The following is a 12,481-nucleotide window of genomic DNA, read 5'->3' on the forward strand; positions in this document are numbered from 1 at the left end:
CCAACAGGAAACATCCAAGATGGGAACTGCACAGAGCGAGAGTGGGTCAGTGACGCCAGGGGAGGGGGAGGGAGTCGGGGTGACTGCGTAACTGGTGCAGGGATTCTTCCTGAGGTGAAAGTGCTTTGGGAACAAGACAGGGGTGATGGCAGTTGTACCACATGGTAAAAGCACTAAGTGCCACCGAACTGTACACTTTAAAATACTTAAATAATGAATTTTATGTTACATAAAGTTTACCACACTGTGTTTCCCCGAAAATAAGACCTAGCTGGACCATCAGCTCTAATGCGTCTTTTGGAGCAAAGATTAATATAAGACCCAGAATTACATTATACCCAGTCTTATATAAGACCTGGCATCATATCATATCATATCATATCTCATATCTCATATCTCATATCTCATATCATATCATATAATATCATATCAATACCTGGTCTTATATTAAAATAAGTCCGGGTCTTGTATTAATTTTTGCTCCAAAAGATGCATTAGAGCTGATGATCCGGCTAGGTCTTATTTTCGGGGAAACACGGCAATAAAAAAATGAGTAAGGAAAAAACGAAGTATTCAGCTGCTCTTATGGGAAACTCATCTTCTGGGGTGTCGGGTGGAAACCAGTGCGGTCCTTGACAACAGCGTAACACTGTCACTTGTGCTGCATTTCTGGATGGTCTCGTGGACCTCAGAGCAGCACTAGGTGGGTACGGGGATGGAGGCACAGCCCAGGTCCCCAGTCCTGCGACATCTGGCCTAAGAGGCACTAGGAGAGAGCAATGTGGATGGGAAAACTCACCTAGAATGAACCAAGTCCCGAGGAGCATTGGAAACGATGGAACTGCTCAGAAGGTGACTAAGGTCAGCATTTACTGAGCACCCACACTGCAGACAAGATCTTCTGGGAGAAAAAGGCCAGTGTCTCTCCACTCTGCACCCCAGAGGGACAGCTTGGGGTGCCATCAGATGGCACTGCAGGACAGGTGGCTCTGGGACGGGAGAGGGGTGCAGCAGAGGGGCCCACGGCGTGGGGAGGAAAGATGCGGCCTGCCCGGTGCTCCTCAAGCCGCTCAGCCAGGGAAAGAGACCGCCCGGCAAGACCCCAGGCAGTGTGGTGTCCACACCGGGTCCAGCCTTGGCAACACCCGTGCTGGTACAGTCAGGGCACCCGCCCATGTGCTGCCAAGGAGGTGGTGACAGGTAACTTCTCAAGATCTCACCGTGGTTATGGAAGGTTTACTCAATGCAGCTACACAAAAGAGGAGGGCAATTATGCTTTGCAGTTGACATTATTGTCTGCCTGCAAAACATGAAATAACCAATTATAAATTTACCAGGATGAAAAAGAAGACTATACATTGCTTGGCTAACAAATAATGAAATCAAGAGCTTCTCTATGCACTGACCGCAGCCAAACAGAAAATTAAATGAAGAAACACATCCTATTCCTAATAGAAAACTATCTAAAATACCCAAGACTCATCAAATAGAAGCTCTATACGCTTTATATGAAAAACCGAAACGAGGCTTTTCATAAAGACAGAGGCAGCCTCAAACCGATAGACAGTAGCAGCGTTCCTAGATTAGAAATCCAATCGTAGGAAGTTATCAGGCCCCATGTGAATGTATGAACTTGCTGCTACTTCCACAAACTTCCAGAACAAGTCTGGAGGACTTGATGAGAACTTCTGAAGTTCATCTGGAAGAATAAATGGGCAAGACGGGCTCAGGCGAGTTTAAAAGAAAGAATCGATGCATGTGGGGACAGGAGAGCCACCCCGACAGGAAAGGGACGCAACATCAAAGGCTGCGTGTTGTGCTGGCTCAGGGGACAGAACTCAGAGCGACTTGGCCAAGTGCACACACGCTGATCAGGGGGCCCACACGGCACCTCTGACCGTTTAGAAGAATGTTACGCTTTGTGAATGAGGACAGGACACGCAGACAAGTACTGATGATAAGCAACATGAACAGCCACATGACAACATATGCTGGGCACTAAAATAATGCCCTTAGCTTACAAAGAGTTCCACTGTACCGATAAGAAAAAGACCGCACGCAACAGAAAAACAGCAATGAAAAAGACCATTAGAAAGCGTGCAAAAAGTCACTAAGCATGTAGAAATAGGTTACCGCGGTCAATGAAGCACAGACACATGTGAGAGAGAATGGAACATGACGGGGACAAGTCCAACTGACGCATCAGATCGTGGGGGGAGGGGTAGTCGCTGCAGAACTGCCGCCCTGTTTCCCATCAGTGAAGGAGTGAGCACGGGGGTGGCTCTCTCCTGGGTCAGGCTGCGGGCATGGATGAGGTGGCCCTGGAGTGCCCAGGATGACGCAGTAAGTGCCGCCTGTCCTGGTTACCACAGCTTCACTATTTCATCCACAGAGCAAGCAAGGTGTACATGTGAGAGGAGAGACAGACTTGTGCACACTCAAGACTCTACAGGCTTTGGACAGAAACACGGCGATGGTAACAAAAGCCACAGAAAAGTACTTGTCGTGGGTCTGCAGTACCATTTCTCCTTCGCCTACACAAATGCACAGGACTCACGCCCGAGGAAGCAAGTCATGAAAAGCTGAAAATACCCTTAATGTTCGACCATGCAACTATGAGTGGCTGTTTAAATTCCTATGGTTCACGGAGAGACGGCAGTGAGACCGTTACCATCATACCTTATGCATATGTAAAGGCAGAGGGAAGTGCTGACCACACGGTAAACAGAAAACACATCAGGGTACGATTCCAGGGCTACGAAGCTGCAGACACACCGCCCGCTTACATCCTATCAGCTCACAGGCCCGCACTCAGAAATTAACAGCCTTCCCAGCTAATTTCACTGGAATAACAACAGCTTCTTGTCATCTTCAATTATTCAAATAATTAACATTAATGACTTCTGCAATCAGAAAAAGATTTATTATGATGACAACATTGCATGTAAAAACGTTGCTGCCTGAGCTGCACACACAGGCCCAGCGGGGGCTCTCTCCACACAGCATGGCTGGGGCCTGGGGCCCGGGCCTTCCTCCTCCCCCGGCTGGCTGCTGCGAGGCCACGTCCTGGGGACTGTTGCTCCTAGTGCAGGGGATTTACCCGCTGGGAGGTTCCAGGGAAGAGCTGTGGGGGTGCACGTGTAGTGAGCACGTCCTGGGGAACACAGGCAGAGATCCACTCCTCTCTGAAAGCACCAACACACAGAAAGGAGACAACGCCCACAGAAGGAAGGGACGGCCTGCGGGCTGCGCTCAGAACTTTGAAAGACGCTCAGCAAGTGAGTGAAAGAAATGCCCTGACAGAGAAGACTGGCTGCATTTCCGGTTGTGCCCGACACCAGTGTCAACACGCACTTCCGACTGAGCCCCGTCTAATGTTTGATACACTCCCCACACAAAAATGTAAGCATGTGTAAAACAGGAAGAAAATACACACTGCAGACATGTCACTGCTCCTGGGGCTGCAGGGGTGGCATGCGGGGCCCAGAACCAGAAAACGGCCAACGCGCTGGCTCTGGCTGGCACTGGGGCTTCCCGTGTCCAGGCCACAGACCCCTGCCACAGTCAGTGCTGCCCTGGAGCCCCTGTCCCTCTGAAGCCAAGTAAGGATCCCTCCTGTGTGCACGCCGACTCCTGTCAGTATCCATGGCGCTTCTCCTGCCTTCTCTGAGCAGGAGTGAGTCCCCCTATGGGCTGTACTTTGGCCCTGTTTGTGGAACGCCGCCAGAAGCCACTCCCTCAGGCACATTCCCGAGTCCTGCCCTTGGCCAGGAGACTTTGCTTTGGCCAGTGGGGAAAGAGCATCCTAGCCTTAAGGAGAGGCTCAAAACACACTGGCCCTCTTGCTAGGCTTGGAACACTGAAATTAACAGACAATCTACTGCCCCCACAGCCTGCCGACCACCAGACCAGACAGTGAGGCCGCTCCAGGTCACGCAGCTGCCAGCCGGTCGGCTGGCCCAGAGCTGAGCCCAGGAGCAGGAGAGAGAGTCCAGACCTGAAGACCAGCTCAAATAACCCTCAACAAACACAATGGCTTCTGTGGTAGGCGCTCTGTTTGGGGTCCTTTGTTACGTTGTAAAGCTGACCGAGACATGCCAGTAATAGAATCTTTGCAATCCTATAAAGTGGTGGCCAATGCCAGTCAAGCAGGAAGGACCTTGTGCTGCGTTAGACGCTAAAACTGTTTTCCATTTGTATTAAATGAACATTTCAGACACTGCTGCTGATTTAATGCTCTAAGACCCCGGTTTCAGACACCGGGAATACAAGTTACGTTATGGTGTCGTTGGACTCGGAGCAGCTTCCGAGGTGCAAGGCCACGGCCGCGATCACGTGTCTGCCCAGAGAGAAGAGCCCTGAGGTCTCTCAGGGGCAGAAGGACCTAAGCCAACGGGAAGGGAGGGAAGCTGAGCGTTGTGTCACAAAGCTGAGATCTGTGCCACGCCGTGCCTATGCTGTGTGGTGACCCTGAGTAGTTAGTTCTCTAAACAGAACGGTGCTCTAAGTAGACGCAGGCCCCCAAGAAGGGGCCATGTGTGGGGAGGATGGGATAAGAGAACCACGTCTGTCCTGCAAGTGGGAAATCACTGCCTGGGGCTTTAATGAAGGAGTGAGCTGGCCACCGAGAACCTGGGCGTGTGCCCAGGAGGACTGGAGCCTGGGAGCCCAGGTGCCACTGGGGAGGGCAGCTCTGCTGGCTAACCCTACACAAGTTTTTTTTATTTGAAACACTGGAAATAGGCATTTCTTCAATAAAACTGAAAGAATTAAATACACAGCAAACCTCCAAAGCGGTAAATCTAGATAATGACCTTTTAATCATAGGGGCTATCCCAGTAGATGAAATATTAATAGTTAGCAACCTCCGAGCACAGACACCTCCCGCTCTCAAACTCTCTGGCTCTCCCAGGCCCCGTCTGGGTTACAATGCTCAGTGGGACCCGTCGGCGGGAGAAGAGCACTCAGGTGTGGGGTGGGAGAGGCCGTGGACGTGGTACTTGGATCAGCCATGACCGGGAAAGGAGTGAGTCAGGGTCGGCGCAACCCTGAGCACTGAGCCCTCACTGAGAGATCTTCTCTATCCAAAGCCAACCGTCCAAGTTAAACTTTAAAAACGGTTCCCTTTCTAATTACAAAATGCTATTCAAAGTCGCTGATGATTTAATGACACTAATTAGACCGTGTGCTCAAGAAATCTGTCTGGCAAACAGCGCTGCCAAGTGTCACTAACAGTATGACAGCTCACGAAGAGTTTAAACCATCACAACAAAAGCTGACTGACGTAATGAGACAGTTACAAAGCCTTGGCTGGCTTTTACAACCTCCATTTTAAATGGAAAAACAAATGATTAAGATGCAGAGAACATGTAACCTTGAGATTCCTCCCGTGTCACTGAGAACCAGGCCCAGAGCCAGGCGTCTGGGGGCGCCCGCCACCTCTCAGAGCCCGGCCCTGAGCTCGCCTGGTGATGCCCCAACCCGAGGAGCGTCCCAACAGCCAGACGGCTGAGCACAGGCTGCCGCGGGGACTCTGGAAGGAGTCTCTCACCCATCTCTGCCGCATGACACAGACTCCTGAAGCACCAGGTGAGGCCGGAAACAAGGGGTTGGAGCAAGGGCCCCCAGGCGGAGCACCCAGGCAGCGGGCACCCGAGGAGGAGCACAGACCCCTCAAGGTTCTCGATGTTTCTCGCTTCTGAGAGCCGCCTCTGATGACCTCACACATGTACAGTTTGTTTATTTCTCAATTTCTCTTTTTTATTGTAAAAGCTGTAAATTCAACTGACTCGTACATGAGAACGTAAAACATTGGTCCTTACTAATCCTCGTTGTCTCAAAAGCCTGCGCTGCAAGCTTAGGGCACAGCCCCCGGCACACCTGCCTGGACGCTCCCTTTATGCTGACATGAGGACCGGAGCACGAGGGGGGTGACAAAGAGCAGGAGACAGGCAGGTGGGCAGGGGGCACTGTGCTGGGCCTGCAAGCCCATTTCCAGGTCGGGAGGCAGGGGACAGTAACCCACGCGCATACGCTGCTCTGGCCTCAAAAGATGGAGGGCAGTGACAGGGCCAAAGGTCGCAAGGAGTGAGCTGGCAGGACAGGAAAGGACGGACTGCAGTGACCCTTCAGGGTGCTGAGATGACGGGGAGATGTGGCACTGCGACAGCAGACGTTCCGAAAGACTGGGCAGGAGGGCACGCGCGCTGGGGTGGGGCTGGCCGCACGCGTGCCGACCAGTGAGCAGCCACGCCTGCCCCGCCGTCAGGACTCAGACGTGAGGCTGCTGCCTCAGAGACAAACGAGACAGGCAGCCTGGGGAGGGCCCTGCCGCTTCCTGCAGGGCTGCACGCCAAGGCCTGGTGTGCTGCACGCAGCTCCCTGCAGGAACTTCAACCACCTGAGACTGCAGGCGGACAAGCGACCATTTCCCACCCCAGCCGGAAACAGAACTGCCTCCTCCCAGACCTGAAAACCAGAGGCAGCCTGTCCCCTCAGCAGGAAGGGGACCGGGCTGTCACCCATCCCCAGCACAGAGTGCACCCGTGACATGGGGGCTTTCAAAGCAGCAGGTCCCAAAGGTCCTCCCTCTCATCCCAACGGCCAAGAAGAGTGGGTGAGGGAGCGTGGGCGCTGGGTGAAGGGAAGCAAAGCCAAGGACAATGGGAGCACGCGCTGGAAAGTACAGGATCAGGGTGGCTGCAGGTGCGCCAGTCTCCATGGAACAGTGACATCTTTGTCACTCAGGACGACCAGGTTCCTCTAAAGGCAAAACGATAGGCCCAGGCTTCCAGCAGCTCAGCAAAGTGTCATTTCTGTGCTTCGCACAATGCCGACCTCAGAAGGCCAGTGGAGTGAGGGTGGAAAGTGGTGGTGCCAGCCACAACCACACCAAACCAACAACAACCAAGGCAATGGTCCAGACCGCCAGGACCGCAGGGCCCCGGCACCCTGGTGTCACCGGGCCCAAGGACAAAGCCCTCAGACACACCTTTGCGAGTGCACACATGTGCCCACACATGCGTCGGGGCCCACAAGAGGCATGGGAGCCGCCACCAGCCCCACAATCAGGGACACACCAGGTACTGGGGTGCAGCTCACTGAGCCAGGTGACACCACTTAGAGGCTTTGCCTGGCAATTGCACCAAAAAGTCTCAGAGAGATTGAAACCACTGGGCCCGTCCACTTACCTCCCCTCATCTCTTTAGCGAGATTATTGAATGAAAAGGCTGAGCACAGTGTGTTATACAGACAAGGAGGGAACCCGGGGCCCTGGGGTGAAGGCAATGACAGGCCAGGGGTAGAAACAGGTGGGTCACCAGTCACTGTGCCCGGCACCCGTGGGCGTGGGCCCGCCAGGTGCAGGCGAATGCCTGAGGATGCCAAGCGGGGCTGAGCGACGCCCACCGACGTCACAGAGGGCTGCGCGGTCTGCATTGCAGGGGCCTCTGGGAGCCGCCGGGGGGGGGGGGGGGTGCTGTCCAACACTGCCGCCACGGCCACACGCTCTCTAAGCATCCAGCCCAGAACGCTTTCCAGGCTTAGCACAAACAAAAGGTTTTACACTGATGCACATCGCAGCAATACTTCAGAATACGATGTGAAATAAAATTTTTAAAGTAATTTTACCTTTTGGTAGCCAGGCTCCCAATGGCCCCCTGGTATTCACCCCTTGTCTACACCCCGCCCAGGAAGGACATGGGGAAGTCGGTGTGACCAGGAATAAGGCAGGAGAGGGGGCATGTTATTTCAAAGATAAGGTCAGAGAAGACATGGAGGCTCCCTTCTCGGTCACCAGGATCGTCACTGTGTTGTGGGAAGTGCCCGTGGCGAGCACCGGAGACCTCCCGCCCACGGCCGTGGACCCTGCAGCCCCAGCGGAGCCTTCGGGTGAGACGGCAGCCCTGCCTGACAGCTCGGCAGCAGCCTCATGGCAGAGCCGAACCCCAAACAGCAGCCAAGCTGCTCCCAGATTCCTGACCATCAGAAACCAGGAGATAACACACATTTGCTGTTTAAGCTGCTAAGCTTGGGGGTAATTTGTCACACAGCAGTAAATAACACAAACGGGCCTGTTTGGATTCTTGCTTGGTTTTCTTGCTTTGCTTTGTAAGGTGTTTACTAGAAAATGCAAATTACCTGTGTCACTGTACTACGCCTGCATATTTCTATCTGGTCCTAAATACAGTGAGAGCTTGTCACGTCAGCAATAACAACTGGTCTGTCAACTGCAGAACATGACGTCGCTGTCTGTCACTAACACGTTCCTTTCCGATGCATTTCATTTTAAATCTGGGATCAGATTAGATACTTGCAGAGTAAGCACCAAAAAGGATTCTATGTGAGTTTTCCTTATTCCATTGAAATGAAAAGAAAAGGTCAACAATCTCTTTCCAGTTACAAAAGGTCAGTGGGAAAAACTGAGGAAAGATAGACAAGTCCGAGGAGGAAATAAAAATGATCAGTGTTAATATTTTGGAGCTTCTTGTGCTGTTCATTTCCCTCTTTGTGGACGGGTGTTTGCAGATGAAACGAGGCAGGAAGCACCCATTTTAAGCGCACTTCCACGCGGGCTTCCACACAGTTCCCGCCACGTGCCACGCCCGCCCCGCCAGAGCCCGGCTGCTGGACAAGCAGGCGCCCGCTGTGTGGGCACCCGCTGTGCGGCGACCAGGCTGGGTGCGCGGTGGCCAGGGGCTGGTCGGCGGCGTGAGAGGGGTGTGGGCGTGGGCGGGGCTGCCCCACCTCACCTTGACATGCTCGTGCAGCTGGGCCTCGTGCTGCCGCGACAGCTGCTCGTGCTGCCGCTGGAACTCGGCGATGAGGAGCTGCCTCTGCAGCTGCTGCTTCTGCTTCAGCGCCAGGAGCTCCTGCTGCAGCTGCTGCTCGCGCAGGGCGGGCTCGGCCCCGGGCAGCGGGAACGGGTGGTCCAGGCGCAGGTCCATGGGCACGGCCGGTGGGGCCACCTGCAAAGGCAGTGCCGAGGCCACCTCCACTGTGGACAGAGCACAGCACAGAAGAGCCGTCACTGCAAGGCACCGCGTCCCCGGCCCTGAGCCACCCCACCCCCTGTGCCCAGAGATCCACAAGCACCAAGGGGTCCCTGCGTGCTGAAGGACATTTCACATGGCAGGTGTCCCCTCCTGTCCTGCCCAACAGGCTACAGTGCAGGGCTCAGAGGTGCCTCCGGTCACCCCTTTGCGGGGAGGGCAGCCCAGGACACTTTCACACACTCGCCTCCCTGTGCCCGCCCTCCACCGGGGCTCTGCTCTAGCAGGGGACCTGGAGCAGTCCCACTGGCCTCTGACAGCACTTTTGAAAGTCAACAACCAGCAAAGAAGAAAGGGCTCTGGAGAGCTCGACGCCAAGCAGCGGAGAGGCAGACTGGCCTGTGCGTCTTTCTTGAAGCCACTGCAGGGCTGTGTGCCCGAAACACAGAACACTGTGTGCCCCAGCAGTGGTCCAGAGCGCTCAGGACGAGGCTTGTTGCCATGGAGAAGTGAGCGCTCTCTCGGAAAACATGTTTATGGCTGCAGCCAATAAAGGCCCTGCCCGCCTGCCGCCACCCACACACATCCATCAGGACCGGGCTTCTGGGCTCCACAAAGACGCGGGTTTCCTGCCCGGCACTAATGGGCCGCCCAAGAAAAGCTACAAGCGATTATTTTGATTAGAAACACAAGCCGAATTCATCTTAATGCTTACAAATCAATACCGAATTACAAGGTGAGAAAAGGAACACAGAAAGTTTTAAGTTACAGAAATCACAAAACACCGGATACGGGTGCGTTGCTATGACAGGTCCACATTTTGGAAAGTGCACAGGCACACACAGGCTCGTGGCCCAGCGGCCCTGGTGGCGCTTCCCAGACACTCGGAGACGCCCCTGGGTCCTGGGAGAGAGTGGTGAGACCCCAGCACAGAGGATCCGCTCCCTTCCAGAAAGCTCCCCTCACTTCCTGCTCTGGGCTCATTTCTTCATCAACTGACAAACACCAGACCCAGGGCACTGGGTGGCAAGAGACTGGGTCCTCCTGTGTGTGGAGGACTCAGGAGGGGGGCCCAGGCTCAAATGGGAGCCCCAACTCGACAGCCGAGTGCCACCAAGGACCAGTTCCTCACATCAGGGCCGTCTCTGCCTGGACCCTCATCAAAGGCCATGTTATGTCACCCTCCCTACACGCCTGGGACCTGACCCTCAGGCCGCAGAGCCCTCGGGTCACACACAACCAGGCTCCTTAGGACTTGGGAGCTACCCAGCCCCACAGCCCATGAATGGAATCGCCCCTCGGGACAGGACGTTTCTGTGGTCTCGGCCGAGGTGGTAGGCTCCTCGCTGGCCATTCTGATCAGGAAGGTCGGGCAGCCCTGGGTTCTAAGGCCCTGAGCCGACGCAGTCAGGGGATCCCCGGTCCTCAGTACCTGACTAAAATGTGTCATCACAGATGCACTGCATGGTCACGAGGCAGAGCCCAGGAAGTTGCCGACAGTTCTCTGCTCCTTCCCAGACGGGCCCCACGCCCAGGAAGCAGAGGAAAGAGACAGACCCAGAGGGTGACCAGAAAATTCTTGACATTTGGTCATTTTAAGAAACGATCTAATTCTCCTCTCTTTTAAGCACTAACAAACCATGGGATAAACACCAGCTGATTGTTACTCTTCTGGTCCCAAATCAGTGGCGTCCACCCCCAACTTTTTAAATGTATGCATTTACTTTTGTCTAAGTGGGTGTCAGGCTTGACACAGTAAGAAGTTTCTAGTTGATATTTATATGAGAAAAAGCAACACAAATGGTGTTTTCATGAACAGGACCAGGGAACAGTGGTGTCCTCGCCCCCCCCACCCGCATACAAGCTGGTCAAGACTAGATTTTGTTAATTTCTTCTTTTTTGATCACTTTAATTATGAAACAAGAGCCAAGTGGAACCTGTGAACAACACGTTTTATAAAACCTCAGTAGGTTCCCGGATTGCTTCAGACTTTCTGTTAAGGGACGAAATAGTACGGAGGGCGGCAGGAGAGCTCCGTGCAGAGGAAAGTGACGGCACCTGAAGGAGACTCAGTTCGCGTCTTTCTCGGGGGCAGGGGTCCTGCCCCACCAGTACGATTGTGCTGCGTGATCCCTAAAATCGTCATTACTGGGACGGTCGCCAGGTTTTGCGGCTCCCTCCGGGAGCGTAGATATGACTACAAAGTTGTTCTCCGTTAGCCGGTTAACGCGCCTCGTTACCTGCAATCACAGGTGAGCTACTTAAGCACCTTCTCAGGTCAGTCTGCCTGTGCTTTCAAAGCATGCCTCTGACTTTGCCGTCCTGGGTCGTTCACACACACGCTCACTCCGTGACGGATGCAGCCTGACAGGTTTATGTGGCCTGAGGACGTCTGTGTCCCTGTCCATAGGTGACAGTGGCCTATGCTGTGCTCTTCCTCTGCTTGTGCGGTGTTAAGCAGCGCTCTTTCTGCTTCAGTAAATGACCAGAGAATTAACAAAATCATCAGACCGCCCTGCATTTTGTAAAGTGTGACCTCATCGGCCCCTACGGTGGGGGAGGTCAGGTGTGACGCTAGCTTACAGAACGGCCCAGGTGACCTAAGACCCCACATGGCAGCAAGGACCAGGTGACCTAAGACCCCAACCAAGACGCTGAGCTGAAGGCCCGTCCCTGCACATTTACACATCCTCTCCCTATTTCTAACTTTTCGTACAAATGTCCAGTAGTTAATCTCTTTAAAAACTAAACATAAAGCACCTTCTAAGGCAGCCTTTTTGTTAACTTCAACTACCTAAGGGGCCAACTGTGTCACATTCACTTACCGCAAAGGGCAGGGCCCCGTTCCACTCCGTGCTGGCACCAGGGCAGACCCAGGCCAGCAGGCTCGCGGTGGGAACCAGAGCAGGGAGGGCAGTGGGGCTGGCAGAGGCCTGGGAGGGCTGCCTGGGGCTGCTCCTCCGAGACCAGAGGACAGCGCAGGCAAGGACCCAGGAGAGCATCTGTGGGGGTCATGGGAACGCTGAAGCAGAGAAGCTCAGATCCCCCGCAGGTCTGGGCGGGGTGGTGAGGGTGAGGGGAGGCCGGGCCTCAGACAGAGGGGCTGGCAGTGGGTGCTGGGGCTGAAAGCAAGAGAAGAGGATGGTGACCTTGGGAGGCAGGGGGGATGGTGGAAGGACAGCTCTGCAGGCAGAGGGGCCACACAGGCCTGGCTGGCCGACGGCCCCTGGTCAGTGCTGGTGCGGGCAGCCTCTGCATACTGACCACATGCAAGTTGAGGTTCGTCTGAGTCTGCAATCCGGGTATCTTCTCAGGACACCCTCCCTGGCAGCTCACGAGTCCCTCCGCAGTGCCAAAGAACTGATGGGTCCCGTGAAGACTGTCTGAGATGGGGACACCGGCAGGCCAAGCCCTGCTGCGCAGAGCGAACAGGGAGCAGGCTGCCGGGGTGGGGCCGGGAGCAAGGCGCCTCAGAAGACGCCATTGCTGTC

The 12,481-nt window shown here is 54.5% G+C and overlaps 1 protein-coding gene across 6 annotated transcripts in view; it reads right to left on the bottom strand.

The window, feature by feature from the left end:
- Nucleotides 1–12,481, bottom strand: part of HDAC4 (histone deacetylase 4) — a gene marked incomplete at its 5' end in the record, with an annotated part of 265,863 nt that overhangs the window by 91,942 nt on the left and 161,440 nt on the right. For all 6 annotated transcript variants that reach the window (XM_081052346.1, XM_081052344.1, XM_081052342.1 and 3 more), the window contains one exon: nt 8,751–8,995. In XM_081052346.1, coding sequence (XP_080908472.1) covers nt 8,751–8,995 — 245 coding nt within the window. The remainder of the gene's footprint in view (nt 1–8,750; nt 8,996–12,481) is intronic.

This window comes from Rhinolophus hipposideros, assembly GCF_964194185.1.
Source record: "Rhinolophus hipposideros genome assembly, chromosome: 6".
Taxonomy (NCBI): Eukaryota; Metazoa; Chordata; class Mammalia; order Chiroptera; family Rhinolophidae; genus Rhinolophus; species Rhinolophus hipposideros.